Source organism: Vollenhovia emeryi, unplaced genomic scaffold, assembly GCF_000949405.1.
Source record: "Vollenhovia emeryi isolate VEMERY1.0 unplaced genomic scaffold, V.emery_V1.0 DF939292.1, whole genome shotgun sequence".
NCBI lineage: Eukaryota > Metazoa > Arthropoda > Insecta > Hymenoptera > Formicidae > Vollenhovia > Vollenhovia emeryi.
In genome coordinates, this window is record NW_011967074.1 from 17,565 (window position 1) to 28,536 (window position 10,972).

A 10,972-nucleotide genomic window follows, 5' to 3' on the forward strand; every position below is an offset into this window, starting at 1 on the left:
TCTCTCTCTCTCTCTCTCTCTCTCTCTCTCTCTCTCTCTCTCTCTCTCTCTCTCTCTCTCTCTCACTCTCTCTCTCTCTCTCTCTCTCACTCTCTAAATGCATGCAGAATGTACAGCAAGTTCGATGCGGCCGTTCTTGTTGCACTCGGGATAGAGACCGGACGCGGCGGTGGATAAAGTGCGCGATTAATGTAAGCGGCGAGCGAAATTCGTTGGGCTTATTGGCTGGTCCCAAACGGTTCGACACCTCGTGGCCTTCCGCCAGTGCGGCAGCGGGATGTCGAGTCGCTTGCATTGGTGCGCGTACGCCATGAAGGACTCGCAGTAGCAGTGCTGGGTCGGGCACTCACACATGTCTTGAAGACAGGCTTTGTAGTACATCGCCGGATTCACCTTTTTGTGGCAGGGATAGAAAATCTGTGATTTCAGTCGATTACACAATCTGCAATGACAGAGAGGCAAATTGTTAATAGCATTGTCACAGGATGAAGCGTTTGTTTTGAAAAGGGCATAGAATAAATTTTGAACACGCTTATTGATCGTATTATTAAAACGCTTGATGAAACAATGAAAGAGAAAAAAATAATTGCCAGCCGATAATCTGACGATTTAATTATGAATAGTAAATTTAGTATTACTAATAGAAACTAGCAATTTTAAAACTGCATTTTTTATGTAAATATTAAAAATATTAGGATATCAAAGAAATTATTTTGTAGCTATTGTTTCTAGTTAGATAAAATAGCATCTATGCAATGAAAATATTCTTTTCGCTTCTGATACGCTGTAGAAACATATAAAAAATTAATAAGATTTTATAGAGTACCGCTGATCCTTCCTTTCCCGACAACGTCTCTGCCTAGTGGCATTTCCGAGTCTCGGGGGTCGAGCGCACATCTTCTTGGCGGCACCAACGGCCCATGATTGACCGAACTGCTGCGCATCCTGCACCACTCGTCCTTGTCGCTCAGTGAAATCGTCTTTGATTTGGGAATTGAAGTTGCCACAAAGACCGCATAGTTGACCTCTGTATGACGAAGGTACGGACACTTCGAGAAAACTGATGCCGTCCCAAAGGACCTTGACCCCGATCCGAGTATTAACGAGCACACTCTCGTCCGTGCGGTTGATGTCCAGTTGGTTAGCGATACGATAAGGAACGTCTACCTTCTTCCCGTTCACCTTCACTCTCATTTTTTGGCCAAGATTCACTTTCAAGTCGCCGATCTGCAATATGATCGAGGGAGACACAAATATGACGAAAGTTTCTTCTCTTTCGTCCAATTCCATGTGCGATATATAGGATTCTTTTCAAATAGAACAAGAGGGAGGCCTTGCCACAGCGTAGATTTTATTTCACATTATTGTTAATCGGTTTATCTAATCAGGATCTAAAGGATCTCATTTGCATACAATTGAAAATTATGAATTATCTTTTGAGAAAAGATAGATAAAAGCAGTTTTAAACGCTATACTATTATTCAAACAGGCAATATTATTGCACGGGTAATATGATGTTATTCGATAAAATTCGAATGCGATAATGATACTTCATATGATTTGTTTCATAACTTTTCTTACTCAGTTTCGTGTAATTTAACGCACCTTTATGGCGATAGTTTTGGTCCACGCTGAGAACTTCGTTCTTCTAGCATCATTGGTCACGCGTATACTGAATGTGTGAAAGAAACAATCGGTAACCAGCTGGTACCTGCACGGTCCTTTGAAGCTATAGAATTTACCGTCGAACGTTCGATAATGCGGATCTCCGAAAACCGTGCAAACTCCGTCACCTGAAAGCATTAGTAATTTTATATTTAAATATCTAAATGTAGAGAAAGAGAGGGGGGAGAGGGGGAGGAAGGGAGGGAGAAAGGGAGCGCACAAACTCACGCTCGACACATCGCGGGCAGCATTGACCCTTCGGATGCTCCAACTTGGAATTTGGCGGGCAGGGAAAGTTCATCGGCGGACACTGAGGCATTGCGCAGCGCACTTTGCCCTGTTTGCAGATACATGTCTTGCAGGAATCCAACTCCCATTTGTCGCCATCCTGCCTAGGACAAAAAAGGGTCGTTTAAACCATGACAAGACGAAACGCCTAACGGCAATGTAAACAGATAGGAAATGAAGGTGTCTCGAGGAGATTCACGCGACAAAATTAAGTTTTTACGTAAAGAATAACTCGGTATTAATTAATCGAAATGTTATTATTCAAACGATATCCCTGTAGTTTCTAATTAGAGCTCTGTGGGTCGAAATTTCACTATTTACTCGAGAATTCTTTCAGTTCAGTATCTGATCACGTTGTTCATGCGACGAATAATGGCTCATTCAGACTGGACGCGATGAGCGACGCGCGATTATCCAATGAGCGTACAGGTTTTATGGGAAAGCGTACAGTTTTCCTATAAAGACTGCACGCCCATTGGATATCGCGCGTCGCTCATCGCTCATCGCGTTCAGTCTGACTGAGCCATAAGATTGCACAACGGCGAAGAAAAGCATGATACTCGCCACATAGGTTCTTCCGCCGTAAGAGCAAGAGGTTCTGCTCTCTTCGACGTCCGGGCAAGCCGGACAACACTCGTTGGGTGAGATCAACTGATGCTCCTTCGGGCATTCCAGCACCGGACAAGTACGTCTGTTGCATGAGATAACCGAATCGACGCAGGTGCAGAGCGTACAGTGATCCACGTGAAACTTACTACCCGAATTGTACAAACGCGTGCCGAGCATACACGCGCCTTTCGGGGGCGAGAAAAATTTTGCGCTACCTGTGTAACAAAAGTAGTGTTTTGAATCCTTTAACTTGAATATGCGCTATCAGAAATCGCGCTATAAGTGAGACTGAGTCGTTCCCTTGTCATGCAATAACGCGAATTGGTTTTTTGTGCATAATCGAACGTTACCTGCGGTGAGATACAAATAGATATCTATAGGCAGTGATATTTGTAAATTTTATGTAAATTTTATGTAATGGTTGTCTAATTTACGTAGCCTTAACGCTACGACTATTTCTATCCGACGTAATTGTCGCAATATATTTCAGGTATCGGGATATTTTCATACACTTTGCATTATATTTTAATGCAGAATTGGAAAGTTGTAGTGAGATATGCAGAGCTAAATGGCAGCGCGTATTCTTGGATGGCTAGATGACAATCGTAATATTACGTGCGGCTGGTTTTTGCGCAATTGCGACATTGGAAAATAATCAGATTCGTATAAAACCGGTTCGCGCAATACATCTGGTATTGTGAGAGAGATCGGAATGACCTATAAATTCAAAGTGACTTTAATTGTTTGTGCAATTGCCTAGAAAATGTTCCTCTTGAAAAATGTTGAAATAAAACTCCGATCGTTATTAATTTGATCGCTCGGCATCGAGATGCTTACGCAACAAGGCAATCCTTTAAGCGATATTCTACCTATATTATAATTAGCAACTCTGTCGTCATATAGAAAATAAATTAAGGAGATTAAAAGGATAATATCAATATGGAAAAATTGATCGAATTATTAAAAAAAAAAGAATTCTAAATGGAGTATACGAGTTGCAAGTTGGGTCAAATCCACATTCAAATGGAGAAATTTTTTCTCGATCTTAGTGTACTTTTTTCATATTAAAAATTCAGTATTGATAATCAAAAAAAAGAAAGGCGCGCCAGGACACCAGGATTCGAACGTGGATCTCCCTAAAATGTGAAAATTGCTTTTCGGGGCAGAGATACAGTTATTTCGCAATATTCATTTCCAATAATGAAAATCATGTAACTCCTTTCACCTCGGCAGCGTGGGCAGCATTCCCCAGGTTCGTCGACGATCCTGGTGTCAGGACAATTGAGCGTCGGACAGGCTAGCTTCGCGCAGGTGAGATGTCCCTTGTTGCACTTGCAGGTTACACATGGATCCTCCGTAGTCGTCACCGAGCTGTCCTCCGTTACTTTCTGTCCGTTCACCAAACATCCTGCAAAACGCGGCGAGATCGAACGTTTTGCGCTTATTGTTAACTTCCTTTTCTCTGTATTCAGACGTGAAGCCATCGTATTTTTGGTCGCGTTAAAATATTAATTTATGCGAAATAGACGTGTCACCGCGAAAAAAGAAACGGATTGCAATTGTACTATTCGTACGATGTGAGATGTTACGCGCGCCACGGAAAAAAGATATGTTTTGACAACAAAAAAACCTGTGGGCTTAGCAAATTTACAACCGTAATATACAAACAGCCAGTTTGCTATGTCTCATTAACTAAATCGCAGAGCTGCCTAAGATTTGTACAATAGTTGTGCCTAATAAAATTGGATGGTACAGTAGATTTATTAATACAGCAAAGATGATTCTTTACAACCAATAAAAAATATCAGGGTTGGGCAAGTTATCCTTTTTTTTGTAACTAAATTAAGTTAAAGTTAACAGCCCTGAAAATTTAACTTACAATAAAAGTTAATCCGTAATATAATTAATTGAATTAAACGTTAAATTAATAATAAAAAAAGTTAAAAGTTAAATATTTTATTTTTACATAAAATCTCAGAGACTTACGATCACGTAAACTGCACTGAATTTCGCGACTAGCGTTTGGACAATCGCTCACACTACACGGAATATGGCCCATTTCATATGCAAACAATTTCACGTGAGTTCGAGAATCAAAGCCCCATATAATGGCTGTATTTCCAAATTCATTACCAGCGCCGAATCTATGGTACACGTACACAGTAGATTTTAGAGCTGGCGGTGAATTTTGAAACGCAGAGACTGCCAATGTAGGCAGACGCACGGGATTTCGCGACGCCTTTGTTTATGGCGTTGTTTGTGGTTTACTTACCGTACTTATTGTTAGTAAAAATGACTCATCGTAGTAACTAATAATTTCAACAAAAATCAATTTACTCTATGAACAAGGTGACGATTGCTCTCGCGCACCACTTCTTTGCTGCATCAGCAAATTTACTTATTTAAAACGTTTAACTTTGTTCAGCGAGATTTGCTGAATCAACGAAACTATTTTTTTTCCGTGGCGCAGGGATGTGGTGGTAAATTTACGTGGTTACGTTATTCCAAAGAAGACGAGAAAGAGAACGTTACAACACACGCGTTATCGTCCGTTCGTTTTTCGTCGGGTAGAAGCGGCGCTGTAATTTTCAATCATTATCGTTCTCCCCTCGTTATATCGGCGGAACATTCCAGTCTTAATTGCGCGGCGGGATGCATTCAGGGGATCGTGAGAAATATTTGTGAGATTGGCGTGGGTAATTAGCAGCAGCAGCAGCAACATCAAAGCGCGCAAGGGGAAGAAGAAGCGAGTTACGCACCTTCGCATATGCCACAGCATTGGCCAGTTACGTTTGTCGGATTGGAACAGGGCGTGTAACACACTAGCTCTGATTCGGTGATGACGCCCGCTTTACAGACGAATTTTCGGCAGGGATCTTTTTCGTCCGTCCATTCCATGTCCGACTCATAGGTTTTTCCGTTCCATGTGCACTCTGCGATACGTAAAAGCGACCGAAGTCCTCTTAAGTACAATCGTTTACGCTCGAAATCAAATATCGAACAAATTACACATATGCCGGCGAATTAAAAGTTGGACAAGACAATCGTTAATTGTGAGGCTATTATTAATTCCAAGATGGCATATTTTTTAATAAATTCGGCGCTGCAACGCGCGGAGGCAACAGTTATTAGGATAATATACGCTTAGTTTCCTTACCAATGCAAAAACATTCTCAAATAGCACAGGTGAGCGCTATGAACTTAAAGGGAATTTACTTTTTAAAATTCTTTATGAATTAGCGTAATCTGTTCAAAATGAATCCCAAAAGAATTCCTTTCCGGTGCGAATTCTTGTCGAAGAAAAATTCCTTTTGTACCCGAAAAACAGCTCAGAATTGATGACATACAAATTATTTTTGAGTTTTTAAGAGTGGTTTTAGAACGAAACGGGACGAGAAAAGAAATCATTTCACAATTCGGGGATTGAAAAAGAATTCTTTTTGGATTTTCGGCGCCGCGTTGATCTCTTTTGCCTCTCGGAGCTGTTGGCGATCTCCTTATGCTTTGTGACTTATCCTTAAGCCTATCACACAATGCCAGGCAACAGGCAACAGGAACAGGGAATAGAATTTTTGACGCGTTGGATTCGTCGGAAATTTTCCTTCAACCAATCCAACGCGTCAAAAATTCTATTCCCTATTCCTGTTGCCTGTTGCCTCGCATTGTGTGATAGGCTTTACATTTTCTCGGCGCACTTCAAACAATTTGCGGGCGGATTTCGTCTTCGGCAGGCGCTACGCGGCGAGCGGACTTACGTCACCATTAACATAATTAATAGTGGACGATAACGAAGAGCGTGCATCTGTCAGTTACATTTCGTAAACAGAGACAGCCGCGAGAGACTGTGACGCTAAAGTTCCTCGGGTTTATCATCGTGCCGGCAAACAGAAGTGCCTTTGTGTCCCGGGAACAATGCTCCGCCGGCATTCCGCGAGTTTTCGCCTTTCCTTCTTACCGCCGCCGGCATACCCTCCCTACCTCACTCCTTCCCATTTGCGGGTAGGCTCGGGCCAATTAGAATGATTAGGATAATTAGACGAATTAGCGGACGGACAAGCATTCTACCTTTGCATTCGCGGCAGCACATGTTCTCTTGCGGGTCCTGCAACGCATAGCAACCTTCGATGTTCGGGCACTGTTGCTTCACGCACTCCACGAACCCATTCTGGAAAGAAAAGGGACGAACATTTATTTCTCTTGGACACGGAAGAGAGAACATGGGGTTGTTCGACAGAACGCATACTTTGATCTCATTTTAATTTAATTTAATTCAACATACTTTCTATCGGCTTTTTATATGTTTAGGGTAAATGCCGACTTCTGAGATGCAATCTGTAGATTGTATGTGTACAACGAGAGAAAAGTTTTGATTTATTTATAATTCCGTGCAAGGGAAAGGAATATCTCCTTTGCCATAAATATTTGACTAATAAATTATATACACCCTTTGAACATAATCCGCAATACTTGCAGGACAATAGATACAAAGATTGCACTGAGAAAATTATCCTGGCCTATCTACTCGGATAATCAATTACATATCAACAAATGGATGTATGTATTCAATTAAATTGTATACCCGATAAAAAATATAATCGGTTTTTCGGTTTAATTTCATCGGTAACTGCAATTTTATTGGATAAATTTCATCGAATATATTTAATTGGGAAACTTAATCAGAAAAACCGATGGTTAATTTTCCATCGGGATCACCACCTCATCGATTTATCCAATGAAAAGCTTTCTCAGTGTGATCATTTGCTGAAATTGCCAATTACCCGCGATGTTTCGTCGAGGAGATAATTTCGTCACGGTTTGGCACGAGGAAAAACGCGAGATGCACGGGCTGCGGTAGAAGAATGTGGACACTCGAAATAAAACGTATTATGAATCGGGAATCTGGCCGGCGCGGCGATTGAGTCACGCCGCGCCGCAGCGCGGCGGCGACGGCGAAATTCCGGCTTGATTTCTTTTTATCGCCCCGTCTTGTTCCGATTTCACGTCCACGTCCACGTTATCGCGTTCCAGTAATTATTTCTCCGGTTTCGTTATCGGGTTCTATAATTAAGTCTTTGCGGATTTATCTTCTGTCAGAATTACGTAAACTAATTTAACGTGGGTCGGCCGGTCACATACGTTCCAGACGCGCGAGACGGACCTAATTAGGCGTGCCGCGGAAAGAAAGATCTCTGCTTTTTGGGCTCCCTCGCATAAAACTGACATTTTTACGCGACGTGCTCGGTAATTAATTAATCATTTCCGTAAGAAACGGGCGGCGAGATGGAAACAAGCAATATACCAAAACGATCCTAGATAAAGATGTAGGGAAAAAAAACAAGGCTCGACGAAATAAAAAAAGCAAGTACATGTGTAATAATTAAAAATCCGCACATAAATTTCATCTTCGCTTCGTTATTAAATTAAATCTTGTAATCGCATTTCTTTATAAGTGAATATCACAAATGATGATATCCAATGCACGTTATCACAATCGCACATATTTGTATCTTTTTGTATTAGCCAAAGGCAACGGTACACCACACTATTTTTTCCTACTGGGTTGCTTACGAGAGCCAATCAGGATTTAGCTTCAAGTCACCTGATCTAAAACTCTCCTTATTAGTACGCCGTTCCTTGGGAAAATATACCGTAGAAAACCTTATGTTACTTTAGAGAAATAAGAAATATGAAAAGTAAATTTGGACACTTTAAACTTTTAAAGAATTGTGAAAAGTATGTGATATACTATAATTTGTAATACAGCGCGCGGTTTTCTTCTTACGAGAAAGTGCTATGCCGCGCGGCCCTCTAGCGGGAACTTCGACAGGTTTGGCTATCTAAAAATTACTTTAAGGGGATGCTGGAGTGATTCTGCACTTTAGCACCTTTCTAACCTAGAGACTATCAGTTCGCGGAAACACTTGTGTAATATACAAATTAAATAGCTTACGTGTACTGATCGAAAGCAGCTTGCTATTCCGGCTAAATGAAAGAACAATATGGCATCGCTGAAACTAAGTTTGTAAGTCTAATAAAAAATAATAGTGAGCAACGCACATACTACATGTACTGTATGTGTGTATTGCTCACTTATTTTTTATTAGACTTACAAACTTATAAGTTTCAGCGATGCCATATTGTTCTTTCATTTAGCCGGAATAGCAAGCTGCTTTCGATCTGTACACGTAAGCCATTTATTTTGCATATTACACAAATGTTTCCGTGAACTAACAGTTTCTAGGTTAGAAAGGTGCAAAAGTGCAGAATCACTTCCAGCATCCCCTTAAGCGTCCAAAATTACGCTAACATTTCTGAAGTAAACTTTTAACTTCTTTAAGTAAACTCTTACATTTGAAAGATTACTTTTACTTCACTTGAAGTAAATATACCCAAGGGGTTGGCTTAAGTATTAATTATTATGACTTAATTTTCATTACAGTATAATTGTAGAAACATGCTTCGTGTAGGAATATGCAGACCCATTACTGCGCGATATGAAATTAGCTAAGTAATTGAGAAATTAATAAATCTGCGAGGGGCGGGGGGGGAGGGGAAGTAAAGAAATAGACGCGCAAGCATTCGTCGAAGCTAAAATGTTCGTTCACTCGGGCGTGATTTACGATCGTGTCTCATAAATCGCGAATGATTGATCGCGGCCGACCGCCTCGGCGTAACAAACAAATAATTATGTCACACGCCGCCGCCAGCATGCCGCTCGAATTGCGGTAGCAAGCAGCAGCACAACCAGCAGCAGCGGTAACAGCAGCGGTAGCAACGTCGGCGCGGTGCGGCGGCGGTGGCGGCAGCGGGGCGAAAACAAGAAGCCTCATCTCGGTCGGCCACGAGTCGACGAGTCAATGAACCAAACGCGCAGATAAATCGCCGCGGTCGCGCTAAGATCATTCGCGATGCGGTCGGTGCGTCGGGAGATGCATCGAGGCTACGGCGGCGCGTCATAAGATGCACGCGTGCGAGCCGACGACCGGCGGTGCCTGTGTGCGCGGACCGCGAGTCGATCGCGTCGAACGGATCGATGTGGAAATTCCTCTCTTTGACCTCCCGAACCAGGCCAAGCTACTTTAACCCCTTTAACCGTTCCGTCACCACATGGCGTTGCCTCGTCGCCTTTGATAACGACACAATCTACGAACTGGACTATGAAAACGGTCACGCAGCTCTCCATCTCCCTCGCGATTTCTGCGCTTACCTACCCCTCTCCCCCCTCCCCCTCTCACTCTGTCTCTCTCTCTCTCTCTCTCTCTCTCTCTTGAGAGAAGAACCGCGCCGTATCGGATACGACCAGGCGGATTTTTTCGCGATTCCCGCTAGTCTTGTCGGCGCGTCACTCGATACATACGTGTTCCTCGCCCATGCACTCCCCTGTTGCGTTCGCATTCCTCTTTCGTATTGAAACACTTGGTCGTGTTACGATATATGGGACGTCTCAATATTCTTCGTCGAACCCGAAATTGACTCTCTGAGGAAGATTTATAGGGCGTGATGTGTCCCAACTTTTAAATTTCGCAATCGCGCGAAGTTCGATCTATCGCAGATGATCGTTATGTCTCTACTTTTCCCCGTAACATCGTGTATCTTGATTGATAATTAAGCCGAGATAGTATCTCCCTCCCCCCCCTCGAGTCTCCGAGAAACATTAAACTCATCTGCCTTATCAAATTTAATTGGCGTAACTTGTTCGGTTGTAATTTCCTGCGCAATTAGACGCCGATCGGCAGTGTTCGGATGCGCGCGGTTTACCTTGCAAATGCAGCGGAAGCAGCTCGTGTTCAGGATCTTATCGACCGTGATATCTTCCCCTTCGATGTCGCAGGTCTCCCGGCTTCCTGTAATCGAACAGCAACAATCGTGGTGAAAACAACGAATAGGTAGGGTACACGCACACGCTCGCGCGTAACATCGGTTTTATATCACGCCGCAATATCCCGGTAAGCGCGATAGAGACGCTGTAATCACAACACGGCATTCCAATCAATCGACCTTCGTATGCCAGGGGCTTCCTTGTTCCCTCATACACGTCGTACGTGAGCCGTGCGCTCCGAGATTTACTGTTACGTTTTGGATGGCGATCGTGGACGTAGATCGGTTCCAATAATCGTTTCTAACGCTCTAATAATAAGGGTCCAGTCGCTCAATTAGACACGATGTACTGAAACGAACGAACGAAACGCCGCTATCTCCGTAATTAAATCGCGATCGGAATTGGAATTAATTCTTTGCTGGACAAGCTAAACTTCAATTAGCACACGGCAGACTTTATCCGGCGACTTTTGTTCGGAATCCTTTTTCGTAGACGTGAGATTAGGGTAAGATGACCAAATGCGGATCAAGAATTTGATGAGTCGCCAATAAGCGACATTTTAAAGTAACTCACTTAAGGTTTGCTCTTTTA

General features: G+C 42.6%; 1 protein-coding gene across 2 annotated transcripts in view; it reads right to left on the minus strand.

Moving 5' to 3' along the window:
* Window positions 1–35: 35 nt before the first annotated feature.
* Window positions 36–10,972, minus strand: part of LOC105559057 (BMP-binding endothelial regulator protein) — a 57,538-nt gene continuing 46,601 nt past the window's right edge. Inside the window, exons 3-11 of one of the 2 annotated variants that reach the window (XM_012007070.1) lie at window positions 10,321–10,406; window positions 6,628–6,727; window positions 5,322–5,495; window positions 3,788–3,970; window positions 2,518–2,777; window positions 1,894–2,053; window positions 1,606–1,793; window positions 827–1,227; window positions 36–442 (exon numbers count right to left, since the gene is read on the minus strand). In XM_012007070.1, coding sequence (XP_011862460.1) covers window positions 187–442; window positions 827–1,227; window positions 1,606–1,793; window positions 1,894–2,053; window positions 2,518–2,777; window positions 3,788–3,970; window positions 5,322–5,495; window positions 6,628–6,727; window positions 10,321–10,406 — 1,808 coding nt within the window. In that variant the 3' untranslated portion in view covers window positions 36–186. The remainder of the gene's footprint in view (window positions 443–826; window positions 1,228–1,605; window positions 1,794–1,893; window positions 2,054–2,517; window positions 2,778–3,787; window positions 3,971–5,321; window positions 5,496–6,627; window positions 6,728–10,320; window positions 10,407–10,972) is intronic. The other variant, XM_012007071.1, reaches the window with a different exon arrangement.